The sequence below is a fragment of the Mercurialis annua genome, linkage group LG6 (genome assembly GCF_937616625.2).
Source record: "Mercurialis annua linkage group LG6, ddMerAnnu1.2, whole genome shotgun sequence".
Classification (NCBI taxonomy): domain Eukaryota; kingdom Viridiplantae; phylum Streptophyta; class Magnoliopsida; order Malpighiales; family Euphorbiaceae; genus Mercurialis; species Mercurialis annua.
Window position 1 is genome coordinate 14,528,590 of NC_065575.1, and position 20,049 is coordinate 14,548,638.

General features: G+C 36.1%; 1 protein-coding gene and 1 non-coding gene across 2 annotated transcripts; both read left to right on the plus strand.

Annotated features, from left to right (window-relative positions):
* Window positions 1-4,190: 4,190 nt before the first annotated feature.
* LOC126687634 (uncharacterized) lies at window positions 4,191-4,619 on the plus strand. Its single transcript, XM_050382190.1, has one exon. The coding sequence runs from the start codon at window positions 4,191-4,193 to the stop codon at window positions 4,617-4,619; it is 429 nt and encodes a 142-aa protein (XP_050238147.1).
* Window positions 4,620-15,078: 10,459 nt separating this feature from the next.
* Window positions 15,079-15,179, plus strand: LOC126654174 (U6 spliceosomal RNA). Its single transcript, XR_007632431.1, has one exon. It is a non-coding gene; the product is annotated as a U6 spliceosomal RNA (small nuclear RNA).
* Window positions 15,180-20,049: the final 4,870 nt, after the last annotated feature.

Genomic DNA, 20,049 nt, shown 5'->3' on the forward strand with positions numbered 1-20,049 from the left:
GGACAAGGTGAAAGAGCTAAAAACTTATTGGGCCTTATACATACAGATGTATGTGGTCCATTAAGTACAAATGCTAGAGGTGGATTTCAGTACTTCATTACTTTTACTGATGATCTCAGTAGATATGGTTATGTTTATCTAATGAAACATAAATCTGAATCTTTTGAAAAGTTCAAAATATTTAAGAATGAAGTACAAAATCAACTTGGTAAAAATATTAAAACACTAAGATCTGATCGAGGTTGTGAATATTTAAGCCAAGAATTTGTAAATCATCTAAGAGATTGTGGGATCGTTTCTCAATTGACTCCACCTGGAACACCACAATGGAATGGTGTGTCTGAACGGAGAAATCGAACTCTATTGGATATGGTTCGATCAATGATGAGTCAAACTGATCTTCCAATCTCATTTTGGGGTTATGCTTTAGAAACCGCTGCATTCATTTTGAATAGAGTTCCATCAAAGGCAGTTGAAAAGACACCATATGAGATATGGACTAGAAAAACTCCTAGTTTGTCTTTTCTTAAGATTTGGGGATGTCAAGCTTATGTGAAGCGACTAATTTCAGATAAATTAGCACCCAAATCTGACAAATGCCTTTTTGTAGGATATCCTAAAGAAACTAAAGGATATTACTTCTACAATGCTTATGAGAGCAAAGTGTTTGTTGCTCGAAATGGTATCTTTTTGGAAAAAGAATTTATTTCCAAAGGAACCAGTGGGAGTACAGTACAACTTGAAGAAATTCAAGAACCACAAAATAGCATTGTACCAAGTTTGGAACCTCAAAAGAATCAACAAGCAATTGCTGAACCAGTACAAGTACCACAAGGCCAAAGGAGGTCTGATAGGACACGTCATAATCCTATGAGATATGGATTTCTCATTACTGAGAACAATGATATGATGATTGTGGATCAAGAAGAACCCACATCCTATCAAGAGGCCATAAATAGTCCTGACTCTGAAAAATGGCTCGAAGCCATGAGATCTGAAATGCAATCCATGTATGATAATCAAGTTTGGACCTTGATTGACCCAACAGATGGTGTAAAAACCATTGGGTGCAAATGGGTCTTCAAAATGAAGACTGACATGGATGGCAATGTGCATACCTATAGAGCAAGACTAGTTGCAAAAGGTTTCAGACAAATACATGGTATAGACTATGATGAAACCTTTTCACCAGTTGCTATGCTCAAATCCATTCGAATTCTCCTTGCCATAGCTGCATATTATGACTATGAGATATGGCAAATGGATGTCAAAACAGCGTTTCTTAATGGAAACTTACTTGAGGATGTGTACATGACACAACCTGAGGGTTTTGCCAGTCCAGAGAATTCTGGAAAGGTTTGCAAGCTTCAAAAATCCATTTATGGATTAAAGCAAGCTTCTCGGAGTTGGAATCTTCGTTTTGATGAAGCAATCAAAGAGTTTGGATTCATCAAGAATGAAGATGAACCTTGTGTGTACAAGAAGGTTAGTGGGAGCGCGATTGTTTTCTTAGTGCTTTATGTTGATGACATACTACTCATTGCAAACGACATTCCCATACTGCAAAATGTTAAATCATGGTTAGGGAAGTGTTTTTCAATGAAAGACTTGGGCGATGCTGCTTATATATTAGGCATCAAGATCTATAGAGATAGATCTAGAAGACTCATTGGCCTAAGTCAAAGCACTTATGTTGATAAGGTATTAAACAGGGTTAGTATGCAAGACTCTAAGAGAGGATTCTTGCCAATGTCACATGGCATCAGTCTCAGGAAGACTCAGTGTCCTAAGACACAGGATGAGCGAGATCGCATGAGTAAAATTCCATATGCTTCTGCTATAGGATCTATCATGTATGCAATGTTGTGCACTCGACCTGATGTCTTGTATGCTTTGAGTACAACGAGCAGATACCAGTCAAATCCAGGAGAAAGTCACTGGCAGCAGTTAAGAACATCCTTAAGTACTTGAGAAGAACCAAGGATGCATTCTTGCTATATGGTGGTCAGGAAGATGAGCTGATTGTAAAGGGTTACACAGACTCTAGCTTCCAAACTGACATTGATGATTATAAATCACAGTCAGGATATGTGTTTTGTTTGAATGGAGGTGCTTTCAGCTGGAAGAGCTCGAAGCAGGACACCGTTGCTGATTCTACAACAGAAGCTGAGTATATAGCTGCTAGACGCAGCTAAGGAGGCTGTTTGGATCAAAAAGTTCATAACTGGATTAGGAGTTGTTCCTAGTATATCCGATCCAGTGAACTTGTTATGTGATAACAATGGGGCCATAGCACAAGCAAAGGAGCCCAGATCACATCAGCGATCCAAACACATACTTAGACGTTATCATCTCATTCGAGAAATCATTGAGAGAGGAGCCGTGAAGATATGCAGAGTTTCGACAAATGATAATGTTGCTGATCCGCTAACTAAGGCTCTTCCACAGCCTAAGCATGAGTGTCATACTAGGTCCATGGGAATTAGATTTAATGTAGATTGGGCCTAGTGCAAGTGGGAGATTGTCAGTGATATGCACTAGGTTAATCATGTTTGACCATGTTTTGACTTTATCATTTTATTATTTATTGATTGGCAGTTTTTATCATTTTATATTAATGATTAAAATACTTGAATGGTTAATTCTTTCTAAGGTCATCGAGTATGTGACTTGATAGTAGAACCCTTAGGTTTAATAAAAGAATTATATACCATCTATCCCTAGTCTTAATAGAACATTGAGACTAGTATGATGTTGACTGATGATTATGTTTTACTAATCATGTATATGAGATATTAAGTCAAATCATAGGTGCTATTTGAGAAATAAGGCACTGGATGACCCACTGTGAGAATACTACATAGATCACTGTCATAAGTAATTCTCATTACAGTTCTATTAGTATAATCCTTTGACCTTGAAATCATCATGGATTTCTACATAACTATTTCATATTTTGATACAGTCTTACATTATGTTTAACAGGATAATGGAATAAATTGTCATTGGATATGAAAGTAACTATGTGAGAAATGTGAGTGACTGAGAAGGAATTTGTCCCTCATTTATTTGAGTAAGATATCTATGGGCCCCTTGAAGAAGATAGACTGAAGAAAATGCATGGCCATGCTAATTGATAAGAAGTTATCATTTTCAGTCTACTTAGAGTCAAGAAACTAATGATTGAATGTTATAAGGATGACATAACTATGCCTTATATTCAATCTGGATATCGAGAGACAAAGGGATTAAAATATTATTGTAAATGGTTAAATCGGATTATCGATATTCATATAACTTGGGTAGTCATAATGTCTTGCTAGAGGCCACTTATGACTTGTGGGCTGAAATAGGGATTTCGAGCATACTGCCAACGTTATATGAACCTACAGGGTCGCACACTAAGAACAGGCCCAAAACAGTTATGGGTTGTACAAGTCCAATGTGATTAAGTGATTAATTATATATATATATATATATATATATATATATATATATATATATATATATATATATATATATATATATATATATATATATATATATATATATATATATATAATTCGTAATATATATATATATATATATATATATATTAATAAATATATATATTAATTTGAAATTTAAGGATAAGTGTTTTCCTTAATTTATTATTTTTGGAAGATAATAAATATAGTAATTAATATATATGGATAATTATCAAAAAGGAGTTTTTGATAAACATAAACTTGTAGAATTGCAATGAGATTGAAATTCGAATTTGTCTCAAACCCTAGTGTTATTTATCACTATAAATACTCATTAAGCAATTGGTTTGAGAATCACGAAATTCATTATTCACTAAATCACTAAAATTCGAAATTGCTTGTGAAGCAATAGTGCTGGCACACACAAGCACTAGTTTTGGCTAAGGTCTGTTCGTGTGGATACTCGTAGAGGACGCGTTCTTTTGGAGGCGTTTCTGATCCGAGGCCAGGTATCACCAAAGTGAACCACCTCCTTCCTTCCTACATTGTTGTTGAATTCGACATACAAGTAAGTAATTATTCTGTTAATTCGAATTACATGGATCTTGGTTTGGGTTTTTAGATAAATTTTTGAAATTCCGCTGCGTTATGAGCCTATAAAACCCAACAAAATCACCTCATAATGATTTTTTGTTGGTAATAACCATCATCAAAAATTGGAACATGGAGCGAATCGTCATTGATGAAGGAAGTGTTGTAAATCTGATGACGAATTCTGCATATAAGATGCTGGGAGGAACCGCAACGAGGTTGCGCCGAGTACCGATCCCGCTATCCAGACTCGGAGGCCCCTCAATCAACCCACTAGGTGCTATCTCACTGGAAGTTATAATCGGCCTGGAAATGGGGATCAACAAGAAGGTAATGTCCTTATTCAACATAGTGGATATGGAACTAACATATAATTCCATCCTCGGAAGACCATTCCTCCACGATTCAGCTGCAGTAACCAGCATAAGAGCTATGGCAATGAAAGTACCAACTGAGAAGGGAGTAGTAACGCTGGGAGGTGACCAGAACATCGCCAAAAAATGCTACGACGAGTCTGTTGTAGATCTTCAAGAAAGCAGATCAGAGAAGAAAGAAGAGTAGAAGAAGTTAAATAACCCATCGCTAGTAAAGACCTTTTGTCATACCCGATGGTGTTACAATTATCTTTAATGTTTTGTAAGCAGTTATTATATTAATACAACTTCAGTTTTCAAGTACTGTGTGATCCGCTAAACGCAAAAAAGGAACCGGGAAACAAAGCAAAAAGCCAAAGATAAGAGTTTAAATTAACTCGAGTAAGGCGAAACGCCAAAATAAGAGTTTAGATTAACTCTCAAATAAGGCGAAATGCCAAAATAAGAGTTTAAATTAAATCTAGCAAGGCGAAACGCGAAAATAAGAGATTAGATTAACTCTCAAATAAGGCGAAATGCCAACTAAAATAAGAGTTTAAATTAACTCTAAATATAATATAAAACAAGAAAAGGATGAATCAACTTGGAAAATACCAGTATCGTTTCAAAGAAAAGCTTAAAGAAATACAAAAACATCGACAACAATAAAATAAAGCACATGCGAACCAATTGTGCGAAATCCGAAGCAAAAATAAATTAAACCAAGCATTTGAATCAACAATGAAGAAAAAGAACCATATATTCATAAATAAGATCCAGATTACAAAATCATTACAATGATACAAAAAAGCGAAGGCCAAAAAAATCAAAAAATAAAAAATCTACTTTTTCGACAAACGATCCTTCGCCATCTTCTGAAGCAAGTCATGAGATATAACTTGAGGATCTAATCCATTCACGCCAGATAAATCAATTTTTGGTTTCTGCTCCAAAAGCTTCCTCCCAATGGCGAGACGATACTCACTGATTTGAGCGGAATAAAAAACTTATGTATCAAGCAGATGAATATGGAGCTTCTCCACTTCCGCCCTCAGTCTATTCCGCTCTTCCCCAACATAAGTATTCACTTTTATAAACTCCTCGATCTCTTGAGTCAGATCATCAGTTTTCTTTTCGATCACTTTGACCTGACGATCATTAATAGCGTCTTGAGCCTTCAGCTGCAGGAGAAGCGAATCTTGCTCTTCAAGCAAAGCCTTCAACTTTGCTTTCTCCGACTCGGACGTCGCCAAGAGAGAGGTGAGGCGTTCAGCTTCCTCCTCGGCACATTGCCGGCGATCGTTCAAAACCAGCACGGCTTGAAGGGCCTAACGTGAAAACAACAAGAGAAATGAGTTATTAAAAAGAAATCAAAAAAGCTAAATAAGTGGAAAATAAAATCAAAATTAACTCACCGAGAAGCAGTGGAAGCAAGCGATATCCGAAAGGTCATGACCAGGCTTAGAGGCGAACCAAGTAATATCCTCAGGAATTGCCAAACTCATGATGTACTCAGCCAGAACCCGAGGGTTCAGAAGACTCGCCGGGTCATGGCCCTCAACCCACTTCGCTAACTTCAGAGTGGATGACGAACTGCCGCAAAGACCTTCCCCTGACCCCTCATCGACCCGACGCCTCTTCCGAGATGGCAAATCCATAAGACCTTGACTCGGGGAAGCATCCTCGGAGTCTAAGATGATGGCCTTGTCCAGGTCTAATGCCTCCACCTCCTCCGAAGGAATCACTGGAGCTAGGGGGATGGGGATAGCAGCCTCATCATCTGCGGGCTCATCAACCGCAACATCTTCTGCCACAAAGATTATTCCGTCGCCGGCTAATAAGATCGCCCCAGCAGGAACCAAGGCGACTTGAGCTTCAACTTCAGGAATCGGCTCGGCAACAACATCTACTTCAGGACCACCCATCGGAACGTCAAGATCTATTTTGAAATCGGAAAACAGATCATCAGATGAAGAAGACATCCTAAGAAGAAAAGAAAAGTAACAAAATTAGAAAAAATACCTTCAAGAAACGCATAGTGAAGATCTGCCAAACCACGCGAAGGATCTTCCAAAGGAAGCCATCGACACCGAATGTGGCTGTTAACTAAAACGTCTAATATTGGACGCTGAAATATACTATGGAAGGACAAACCAAAAGCAAGGTTGACTCGGATAAACATAAAAGAAAAGGATAGTTCGAAAGGCGATAAATAGAAAAACCATCCGTAAAATGAAGAAAGGAAAAATTATGAGTGACTATGAAAAAGCGCTTTCGCCAACCATTGTCGAAGCAGGGCAAATAGATGGACGAACGACCCTTACGACCAACTGCAAAAATAAAATAACCATCGCACTTTCTTATATCTACAAAATAATAAAAGATGTTAAAAGGGGATTGACTCCGAAACGTACACGCTTCGACAAAGGTGAGAAGGAATCTAATTATCCCGGGATGGAGCTGTCTTAAAGAAATCCTTAAGTCCCAACACAACTCTATCAAAAATGGGTCTAAGGGAAACCGAAGGCCAGCAGCAAGCTGCTCCTTGAAAATGATAGCCCTATAAGGCGAACCGGGAGATCCAAAAGTAGGTTTCCCATAACCAGTAAGCTTCACTCTATACTCAGAAGGGAAATAATATTAATAATAAATATCTTGGACCTCATTTTCGCTAAGGCAGGAATCGGTAAGAGCCATTGAGGCATATGCCGTCTTCGCGCTACTAGCTGCCATTCTAAACAGGAACACGAATTATACGAGATTGAAAAAGAGGAGGATCAAACAAGGGAAATAATCAAGAACACCAAAGGAAGTCTACCCTGAATATTTCACACAATTAAAACCAGAAGTCGCAGATTATGAAAGAGCAAAAGAGTTATTTTAAATCTCTAATTTAACCACAAGAAGTATCCGGAAACTTAACTTGAAGAATGAGGAATCAAAATCGAAGTATTGCAAGAATGCAAGAATGATTTCAGAGAAAACGAAATAATTTCAGAACGATGATTTCAAATAAGTAAAAATGGAAGGAGAAGATATGAATAGTTTAAATACAAGGTGAACAAGACACAAATAGACACTTGTCTTAAAATCAAGTTACAATAAATCATCAAAGGACACGTGGAAGGGAGAAGAAAAATAGAAATCTTGCTGGAGAAGTAAATCGACTCGCCAGAATATAAAACGACTCAACTCCAAAAGAGCTAAAATTTAACAGGGCATAAATACCAAGACTTCAGCTCACTTGCGGGTGGGTGGGGGGGGGGGGGCTAATGATGGATACCGAATTCTATCTAAACTACAATGGAGTCCAGTCGCAGAAGATCCATTCTCAGATAATACCAGATTCCCGCCCGAAGGGCCAAAACATACGAAACATGAGGCCATAGGATCCACCTCGACTGGAACAACACCCGACTAGAATAATACCAAATTCCAGGACTCGGATAAAGCGCGTCAGCCCTGAGATTCAGACATATTACCAAATCTACTGAATATTCTCGAGTATCTTACCTATTTGGATACAAACTTCAACTTAGGAATATAATCTCTAACTTAGAAAGACGAGACTATTTAGGAAGACGTTACTAAATAAGCCTCATGTCTGAATAAGGAATATCACTCCTAATCAGGGTCAAACCCTACAAAGTAGAATTCACCTTCCTACTACAACTTTACAAGGTATACTATCATCTATTATAAAAGGAGTTTGAGATATGCCTAAACACACGACTACATTCACATACTAAAAACGCTGCTAAAAGATCTATACTGACTTTAGCATCGAAAAGTTAATTGGACAACCACAGTCCGGTTAGCTTCTAACCTGTTTTGCAGGTTCAATCCACTGGATCAGAAGGCAAACTCCATCAAATTTTGTTTTATTTTTATATTTATTTAACTATTCTTTTATTTTCTTAATATTATATATACAATTACAATCACATGACAAATTAAAAGTATATACTCCTTCCGTACCATTCTAATTGAGAAAATTCTCATTGCACATTATTTAAGAAATTTTAGTAACTTTATTTTTATATCCTCACATTATATTAAATGCATCACAACTTTTTAAAAATATGCTTTGTAAATGTATTAATTGAAGGGGTAAAAAAAAGAAGAAAAATAGAAGTTGTCAATTAGAATAGGACGCTCAAAATAGAAAATATGTTCAATTAGAATGAGACGTAGAGATTACATATTTAGAAATACATGAAGTAATAATTTTTTTTTTTTTTAAAAAATTATTTAAAACATAATTTTATTAAAAATATTTAAAATCATTAATAATAATTTAAATACTGTCGCCTCATTTTTATTATAATACCCTAAAACTTAAATTCTAAATTTTAAACTCTAAATATGCGGTAAACACTTAAGTCCCATTTAGAGTAAAAACATTCAAGTGAAATTGTGTGATATAATGTAAAAATCCATTTAGGTCGACTAATTAACCGAACCAATTACAATCCTCATTGCTACCTGCCAAATTAAAGAAAGCAAAAGTAAAGGGGAGTAGTGACCTGAGTTAAGCTTACCACTAATGCATTGTGACGTGCTTTATTAAAATGAATATTCTAAAAGCTATTTCATTAATAAAGATGATGCATACCTAAAAGAGCGCAATTGCTACTGAAAAGAGAGAACATAATTGATGACGTAGAGAACGCACTCGAGGAATTGCTAACACAATACTCCAATCTTTTAGGTGTGGATAAGAATTAACCACACAACATTTCAGTACAATCATAGTATGTCTGACTAATGCATTTGCGTCCATCGTCATCATTCAATACATTTTTTCTTTAAAAAAATAAAAAATAAATTCGTTCTAAATTTTATGTATTAATTACTTTTATTTCATTTAATTTTTAATAACTATTTTTTTGAAGTTGAAATGAATGGACGAAACGAGAAATATCTTGAATTACAAGAAAAGATTTGCAATGGGCGAATCTCTTCAAAAGTTGCGCTTGGAGCTATATCCCCTGGTCTCGGTCTAGCCGCTCTAATCGATGGTAGGAATTCTATATTTTATTAAAAAAACTTTTAATTATTTAATTTTATATGCGTGGTCTTTTTTTATAGGAAAAATTATAGTTTTGATTGGCATAAAACCACAATATATGATTCCCGCCACAAAACTATGAATGTATGAAATAAATATTAAAAATTATTTAAAAGCAAAATGTTTATTAATATTTGAAATAGAGGCTAATAACATATAAATTTTGTGATGAGTTTAACCTTATAAAAATACTAAAATTATCTTAAGATATCTATATCATATATTTTTTTATTTATCTAATCTTTATACTTTAATTTGTTCAATTATCAAATTCTTAATAAAAATAGAGTGGAATAAAGATAATACAACACACCCGTTTGTTATCGGTCTTAATTTGTACATCGTCAAAGATCAAATTAAAATATAATTTAACTGAGAGGTATTGCTTTTTTTTTTTGAATCAAATAACCAAGCGAACAGTTTTTTTATTGAAAATGTAAGAAGAGATACATCACAAAACTGGCAAGGCAACACAAACCAAGGCCTACAGCACTAAGCAAACCGCCAAAAGACTATACAACAAAACAAACAGGAGCTTTCTACAAAAAGCTACAGCTACAAAACACAACAACTGCTAACAACAAAGAAAAAGCAGAACTCAGGTCACTTCATCTTAAAACTTCTCAATCTCATCGCTACAGCTTTGGAAATCTCTTTAAACATCTTCATTGCTGGAATGGTCTTCTTTTCAAAGACAGCTTCATTTCTGGCTCTCCAAATAAATTAGACAGTAGTAGTAAACCATAACTTCCTAACTCTGGAAATCTTAGACTTACCACCAGTTCTTCTAGTAAAGAAGCTCACTTCTCTACACAGGGAAAAGGCTCTTCTTTTAAACCCCAAACTCTAAAGCACTCTGTTCCAAATGGCCAAAGAATAATGGCATTGAAACAAAAGATGCTTAGTATTTTCAATCGAACAACCACACAAGCTGCAAATATCAGAGTCCACCACCTTCCACTTGACTAGTTTATCCTTAGTCAGGGGTCCTTTCTTCCAGAAAATCCAAACAATAAAATAAAATATAGGAATGTTGCTTGGCAACCAAACTAGATTATGCCAAGGGACTTTCACAATATTAGGGCTTATCAACTTCCACATACTTCTCACATAAAATAACCCATTCCTATTGCCATTCCAAGTAATTCTGTCTATCTCATTAGTACTTTTGAAGTTTTGTTTAACATACTCCCAAAACCTCCAAGGTGCCATCATCCAAAGGATTAGGGGAAAGCTTGTTTCCTCTCTTCCACAGCTCACAAACATTGGCATTTTTAGGGATTTCAGAGTCTTTAATACAAACATTAGGAAACCTTTCACAAGTTGCTTTTCCATTTGGCCAAGGGTCAAACCAGAAGGAGAAGTTCTTACCATCACCAAGAGTGTACTTCATGTAAGGAGTTATGATTGGTCTAATCTTGAGCAAGTTCCTCGAAACCCAGGAGCAATCTATAGGCTTACAAATACCCCAAAAACTAAGTCTTTTAAGCTTGTTTTCTGTTACCCATCTAACCTTCAAAGAAGACTTAATATAGATCAAATTCCATATATGTTTAGCAATAACAACTATATTCCATTTGTGAATAGACTTTACTCTTAAACCTCCATAAATGTTGTTACTACAGACATCAGACCAGCAAACTAGACCTCTTCTACTATTAGTATCATTACCATGCCAAAGAAAACATCTATAAATTCTCTACACACCAACTACAACAGCTTTTGGTATGACAAAAATGGAGCACTAGTATATTTGCATACTTAATAAGACAGAATTAATCAATAGTAATCTTCCAGCATATGACAAGTATTTAGCAAACCAAGAATTAACTCTTACAGTAATTCAATCAATCAAGTTGCTACAATGACTTTTAGAAAGTCCAGAGGAGACAAGGGGAAGGCCAAGATATTTGGCAGGAATCTCACCTTCCTTGAAACCTAAGATAGACAGGACTCCAATTTTAATAGCTCTAGACACCCCATTAAAGTACACATAACTCTTATTAAGATTAGGCCATAAACAAAAGACATTAGAGAAATCAAGGAGGGTGTTCTTAATAATACTAACAGATTTAACGTCCCCTTTAGAGAAGAGAAAGAGTTCATCAACAAAACAAAGATGATTGATTTTAAGCTTACTACAACCCTTATGAAAACAAAAACCAGAACTGAGATAAGTATTCTTTAATATTAATCTAGAGAAGAACTCCATACAAAGCCCAAAAATCAAAGGGGAGATAGGATCCCCTTTCCTCATACCTCTACCCCCCCAGGAAACAAGCCAAGAGACTCGCCATTCACAATAATAGAAAACATGATAGTTCTAATACAAGTAATCACCAAGTTAATGAAATTTCTAGGAAATCTTAACCCTATTACTATTTCCTCAATGAAATCTCATGACACAGTATGATAGGCTTTTGGATGTCAACTTTGATGGCACAAGACTTACCCTTTCCCCTATGGTAATTTCTAATAATCTCATGGGCCAATAACACATTGTTTGCTGTACTTCTGCCTAAAACAAAAGCAGATTAATTTTCATTAACTAACTTCTTCAAGACAATGCTAAGTCTCTTAGCAAGAATTTTAGAAATAGCTTTATAAACCACATTGCAGCAAGCAATCGGTCTATAATCATTAGCAGAAATAGGATTATCAATTTTTGGAATTAAAGAGAAAGAAGGTAGGATTAACCTGCTTGAGCATTTTTCCAGTAGAGAATAATTCTTTAATAACATTGCAGATGTCTTCTTCAATGATACACCAACTTCTCTTAAAGAAAGAATTAGAATAACCATCTGGCCCAGGAGCTTTGTCCTCCTTAATAGATAAAATAGCACTTTTAATCTCACAAGCAGTAACAGGGTCTTCAATTATAGCTCTATTTCTCTCTCAGACAGAATGTAGCCATATGAGTAGACGTTAGGATTAACATTAGACCTATTATGAGTACCACGACCCAGAAAGTCTTTGTAATGTTGAACTAAACTGTTTTAATATCATCTGAATCAGTAAAGATGACACCATTAGATTCCTTGATTGTTATAATTCTCTTTCTAGCATGTCTCCGCTTGATGCTTCTATGAAAAAAACTTGGTGTTCTAGCCACTCAAATTAATCCAAAGCATTCTTGATTTCTGCTTCAAAATATTTTCTTCTCAAGCAATCAGCTTATACAACTGCCTAGAATAAATGTTTTCTTTTTTCTTGTAAAGCTATATTATAAGGGTCTAGAAGCAAACCCTCCCGAATTTTACTAATAGCCTCTCTCATGTAACAAAATCTTTTAGAAATATCACTGAATTCTAACTTATTAATCTTCTTGAAATCCTATTTCATAAGCTTAAGCTTTTGGTAGACCCTGTACATGAGGCACCCACTCATTCTGCAATTCCAACCATTATGCACAGTAGTTAAGAAGTTGTTGTGATCACACCATACATTGAAGAACATGAAGGGGGATCTTCTTTTTCCAGAACTAATCATCATTCTAATCACTAGAGGGCAGTGATTAGAGATGCCAAAGCTTTTAACCTCACAATAAGAATCATTCCATTCCTTCATCCACTTTTCATTCACAGAGCACCAATCCAAATTCCTCCAAATTCTATCCTCCCCATTTTGGTTATTGGTCCAAGTGAAATTCAGACCAAGCTGCTTAATCTCAAAGGCATTAGACATATGGATCCAATTCTTGAAGTTTTCAGCAGCATTAGCATCAACCTTAACCCCACAAACTCTAATCACATTCCCCGTTACAACATTAAAATCACCAAGTATACTCTAACTTCCATCCATATCTCTGCTAACCTGGAAAAATTATCCTAGAGCTCAATTCTATCCTCTGCCATATAAGAGCCATAAACAAAGGAATAGAACAACCTTTTTTATCAAAACAAATCCTGCAGTGAATAAATTGACAGTGAGTTTTAATCACATCAACCATAACTAACTCTTTATTAAAGATCACCCAAATCGTGCCCATATTGGAATTAGAATAGTTTGTTTAAACTTCCCAACTACGTAATTTCTTCTTCAAACTATCCCAAACTTCAGCAAACTGACTCTCAATAACTCTGGTTTCATTAATACCCATAACACAAATTTTATTCATACCAATCAAATTCACTATTTCTGATTGCTTTAGAGGGTTATTCATCCCTCTAATATTACAGGTACCTATCATCTATCCACATCAATCATACGAGAGTGCAATGTAGCCTTCCTCCCATCTCCAACTGAGCCAAACATTAACATTTTATCAAAACCAGGGCTCTTGTCAACAGTATCACCTGTATCCTCCACTAAAGCATTAAGGAAACAAGTGCTTGCTATAGCATTATTATTCACCTTAACACGACATTTCATTATACCAGTCCTCAAAATCTAGGGGATCACAGTCACCTGTTCAATAACTGAAACAACAGAATCATGTAAAACTTCTTTAGTCTTTCCTTCATTCTCTTTAACAGTAACTATCTCATTTGACTTATCCAGTTCTTTTTTTGCATCATGATTAACTCTGCAATTGCTCTTAGTATGCCCCATCTTACAACATTTGTCGCAATACATAGGTCTCCACTCATACACAATTCTTTGCTTAAAACCATTCCCAAATTCATCAATTAATTCCACAGAATTTGGAAATTGACCAGCAACCTCCATCTCTACAAACACCTTAGTAAAATTCAGTTTTCCTTTGCTAAAGGTGCACCGATCACAATATAATGGAGTACCACAAAAACTCCCAATCTTGCTTAAAATATTAGGAGTCCGGAATTCCCATGGGAGACCTGGAAATTGGATCCAAACAGGAACATAGCTAATGGAATTTGGATCCATGGACATTCTAGGTCATCACTTCTTAATCATCAAAGGCTTCTGACCAAACGTGTAAGGACCATCACCAACCACTTGTATACATTCTTCTTTAGATCTAAATTCAAAAAGAAACATGGAAGCATTAATCCTAACTACATTGTTCAAACCATACTTAGACCATATGTACCTAACAAAAGCATTTAACCTTTCAAATTTAGGGTGCTTACCATACACGCACCCAATGATTGAAAATTTCCATTTGTCTTCTTCTTTTTGAGTCTCATTAGAATTAAAACGCTCAAATCGAACACCATCTTTGACAGCAGGGGGAATGAACTTCAGTTCACTTGCATCACTTCTTTCTTTATTTTAGAGAATAACTCATTCCATTTATTCTTCTCAGTCGGGATATCACTACTCTCCTTAGTACTATTCAGATTTGTAGGTTTTCCTACCAGATCTTCGACCACCGGATAAATTGCCTTCGGGATTTCAACAACTATCATTCACATCTTGGCTCATATTTTCTTTAGATTCAGGACTATCGTTCTCTTTATCAGCTAAGCACTCATCAATATTATTGATCTTCTCCACCTTGTCTGCAGATTTAGCGCTATTTTTCATCATCTTCTTACTTACCATTAGGTACCTGCGTACGTTAGCTAGGCTAAACAGCGCTAAGAGAAAAGAGTAAAAGAGAGAAAAAGCATTTTTATCCCACATTTAGAGGTATTGCTTTGACTGTATCTTAATTGATGTGTAATTTTTGTTTGTCTCTTCAGAGACATTTGATAAATTTGGAACGATATAGAGGAATAGCATAGCCCTCGCACAAAGATGATACACATAAATCAAAAAAATTTCCAATTTTTTTTAAAATAAGATGTGTAATTATTGTTTATTATCGATGTAGAAAATATGGATATCAACTAATAGGGTGTGTGTTATCTCTTTCTCTTTTTCTGTTTAGGTAATAATCTATCAATTAAAATAATAAAATAATAAAAATATGATAAATCTCAACCTGAATTTTAAGAACTAGACATTTTAATTATATCCAACTATTTGTTTTACTTAAAAGCCAAACCTTTTCTAAAACGTTATTTATTATCAAATCTATTAATTTCATAATGGTTTCTTTTTATGGAAAAAGGGGCAATATATGTCTCTAATGTTTGTGTAATACCCCAAAATACTTAATTAGCTAATTGGACCACGTGTCCAGTTTTGATTCGCCAGAATGGTGATATCAGAAGAATTTCTGAAAAAAGATAAAGTAAATAAGTTTCAAGTAGGTCGGTTTTGAGAAATTAACTATGAGAAAATTTAAGGTTATATTTCAATTCTAAATTTAGAATTGGAATTGAAAGGAAAAATGTCAAGAAAAGTCCAAAATAAAGTACAGGGACCAAAGTGGTAATTTAGCCACATTGTGTCGGAAATAGAAATATTGAATTTTGACGGGAAAGTATTAATATCGGGTTTCGTATTATTTATTGGATATAAATAATACGTATAAGTTATAATAAAAGGATTTATCGATTTAGTTATGGACTAAATCGTATAAAAGAAAAGTTTAAACGATAAATGGTAAGAAACAAAAAGGACAAGGACTAAAATGGCACTTTAGCCAAATGATATAAGAAAGAAAGATATGAATCAGAGAGGGAGCAGAAGGATCGAGAGAAATGGAGGAAAATATCGACGATACCGTCGTTTCGCCGCCGTTTCGTCGTTCGACGTCCGATTCGGGTGATTTTCGCGGCGATTTCTTCAGAATCGAAGCCTCTATCAACCCTAAGCATCAAATCAAGGTAATAGGTCGGTTTTTAGCTTGAAAATGATGAGTTTAAGGGCTGTTTTGAGTTAGGATTTTGTTTGGATTGAATTTGACGTTTTTGAAGTTATTATAGCGTTTTAATGAAAATCGAGATGCGGGTTTTGTATAGTTGGATGCATAGCACGTCGGGATAGCTGAAAAGCCCCGGAAAACGACTTTCCGGGGGGCTGTCATGAGTGTGCGTTCGCACACATTGAGTGTGCGTTCGCACACTCCCTAAGTTTTAGGGTGTGCGTTCGCACACTCACTGTGTGCGTTCGCGCACTACCCTAAACTTGGCAGATTCAAAATCCCAACGGTCAGTTTATAGATTTGCCTCTTAGGAACGCGTCTGTCAAATTTCAGCTCGATCCGACGGTTCAATTGGGAGAGATCGTCGTTTTACTAAACAGTGTCAGTGTGCAGGCAGCACCTGCGCACTGTCCTGAAAACTCCTTAAAACTTCATCGAAATGAAACTAAACCTTAAAACTTAAAAGCATTATACGTATAGGAATACGAGATTCACGTCTAATCATTAAACATTAATTATTTATCAGACGTGTCAGAGCAGAGAGGTCAGTAGACGTGGGATAGCAAGGGCATATCATTTCATCGACCATATTTGTGATTGGATTGCGGTCACTGTGAGTTGCTCTTTACTTTCGTGTATTATACATATAAAGTTATTTTATATTGATATGTATACTGTTTTTACGCATCGCATGTTAGATGATTTGATTAAATATTATATGTTTCTATCAAATGTATATACGAGAACTAGTATGCGATCCGAAGAAACTAGCTACCTATTGGGTGTCAATAGGCTGTGTGATCACCAGTATCGAGTCAGTCTAGTATGTTTGCATTGAGAAATGACTTGACACAGCTGGGAGCTGTTGATGAATATGATATTTACGATTGGGTTATGATTTCGATACGCAGAGTGAACTCGGCTACGGTGTAGCCTGGAAGTCCCCGTATCGAGTGGCTGGGCCACCAGCGAGTTGGACTCGCAATTGATATTTACGATTGGGTTGAATGATATATGATTATTCGAGAGATGTGTCGCATGCTAGGATATTAGTTTCACACGGATCGAATACATGTTTATATGTTTTATATTATTGTTTTCTTGAGATGCGATGCTATGTTTTTAAATTAATACCGTTAGTAAAATGCAACCTCACTCAGTATTTTCCCAAATACTGACCCCTCACCTTTGATGTTTTCAGGTACTTAGTATGTGGACCTAGCTAGAGGCCAATTTTGAAGTCCAGAAGTCAGTTTTATATGTTTAGTATCTGACTTCTGTGAATGCTGCAGTAGTGGTCCCGCGTTGACAGAGTCGTAGCCTAGACAGCAGTACACATTGAGTGTACATATTACTTGCTGTCCAGTTTAGATGTTTTGTAGGCTACGTGTTTTATATGTGGTGCATGGCACTAGGTGCCAGTGATATGTTGGATACACTAACTGATGTATATAATACCGCGAGGCCAGTTCGTACGAGGTACGGTAACTAGAGCCCGCGAGGATAACAGAACAGTTAGTGTAAATGTTTGTGTATACATGTTATGTATACTTGCTTCTGTTGCTTTATGTTATTTGTTTATTATTTGCGAAAAATTAATAGTGATTTAAGGCTTGCTACGGGTTCCGGAGCTACCACTCCCGTTCCCTAGCGCCGGTTGGGGCTTAATATTTTGGGTCGTGACAATTGTGGTATTAGAGCAGTTGGTCCAGTTACCACTGCAAGTTTGTTTTGATGATTGTTTGAGAGCAGTTGGTCCAGTTACCACTGCTAGTTTGTTTTGGATGTCTGTCTGAATTGTGAAACTCTGTCAGTAAGTAAACCTAGGAACTACTGCAGCAAGAGAGTCAAACCTTAGTTGTTTGCATTTGATTGATGTGTGCATTATTAGTAAGTTCCATAAAGCGTGCGAACCGAGATGGTTAAATGGAGAAGTGATGAATATTTGTGTATATGAGCGGATAAGGCAACTAAGTGTTTATTACTTGTGTAAGGGATATTCAGTGATTACGTATTTGCGAATTACGTATAGATTGATTTGAATTTAATGTTTGTGATGCCTTACGAGATGATATTGAAGTTAAGTAAGGAAAAAGAGGGCTCAGATGGTCGCTGGCATTGGAGTTGTTTCTTTTTAGCATGTCTGGGCAGAACGGAGCTCAGTCACATGCTGCAGAGGAATGGGAGGAAGCACCTCCTATCTGTCAAAATGGATTTCACAACGAAATAGGCGGACCATCTGAAGTCCACCAGAATGGATTACACTCAGATGCTAGGAGATCACCTGAGATATATCAGAATGGTTTCATGTCAGTATCAGAAATTGATAGTTCTTTTAGGGTTAGAGGTAGAACTCACTTGCTTGAAATGGAGTACAATGAAGAAAGTGAGGAAGAATCAGAATAAGTTCATCAAGAAGAGGACTTTGAAGAAGAAGAGTTATCAGGTAAGTCAGACGTCGAGGAGTACCGAAGTAAACATTTCCGGTCCAATGTGCGGAGGTACCGCAATTTGAGAGAAGATGGAGGGCTAGTAAATGGCCAGGCACAAGGGGTTTTGAATCAGGTTAGGAGACAAATGCGCTCCTTTTCTGGAGGAATACTACCAGTGGGACTGTGTTCCACTGACTTTTTACGTATGGTCGAGGGAGTCCCAGATCTAGATAAAGATAATGAGACAATTAATCGTAGATATGTCAGAAGATTAGGACCAGAGTTTGATGAGCTATACGAGTATGTTCACGAACACTTTGGAACGCTCACTATGATGGCCCGTAAGATCGAGGCTGACCACGAGTGGGATGGCAATCCTGTTCGACCCTACTTTTTCAGATGTACGTTCTATCCAGATTATACTTGTCAATCCTCTGGTATTAGGACTAACCCCCACTCCGTGCATAGAGGCGGAGTCAACTCCAGTAGAAGAGTTAAGGGTCGACACACTGGAATAGTTATTAGGAAACCTAGCGTTCCACATCAGGCACCCTTAGGTATAAATGATTAATATGCTTTGAGTATTTGTGTTTATATGTTGCATTGTTGTGTATATGTTTACTGCATGCATGATAGAGCATAACGAGTAGAATGTACCTATAGGATAATACCTCAGATAGGTAGGGCCTATAGGAAGCGATATTGACAAACACGTGCTTAAAAAAATGAATATATAAACATAATTTACAAAAACAATAATATAATAAACGATAAATAATACATTTATCGCGAACGTAATTCCTGTATTACGTTCTAGAAGTTGTGAAGAAAGAGATGGGTTACCAACAGGGAATCGATATGAAACATCGGTACCTGCGTTTGTACAGGACATGACATGGTACAGAGTGTTAAAGAAGTGGTTGTGGTGATTACAGCAGTAGAAAATGTTGAATTAAATTAAGTTATCGGAGATATGGAGAAAGAATTGATGTGATAGGAGAATAGTCAGGAAAATGACAGAAGGTGACAGCAATACAAAAATTTGAAATGTACCCAATAATAATAAAGAAAGCCGTTAATAGTCGCAGAGTGTACAACCTGGAGTAAACTTATGTTTTATGAAAAGTATGAAGAATTCTTAAGATTTTTCAAAGTACGATTGTGCTCAGACATCGCATATGACATTGCATAATCACGATAGGAATACATAAGAAAATGATTTTCGAAATGTAGATCATGCATCATATCTTTACAATGATAAAGAAAAATGCGATTTTGAGCAACTCTTTGGTGATGAGAGGTGTCATCACTCTGAGCTACAATTGTACTAATGATTTCAAACGATTTATGAAAAGTTATTTAAAAGAGCTGGCCAGCCAAAAGATGTTTTGAAATCTTTTATTAGTAAGTGAACTCAGATGTGAAACTCTGCGACGGATAATAAAATGTTCTTAGTAAA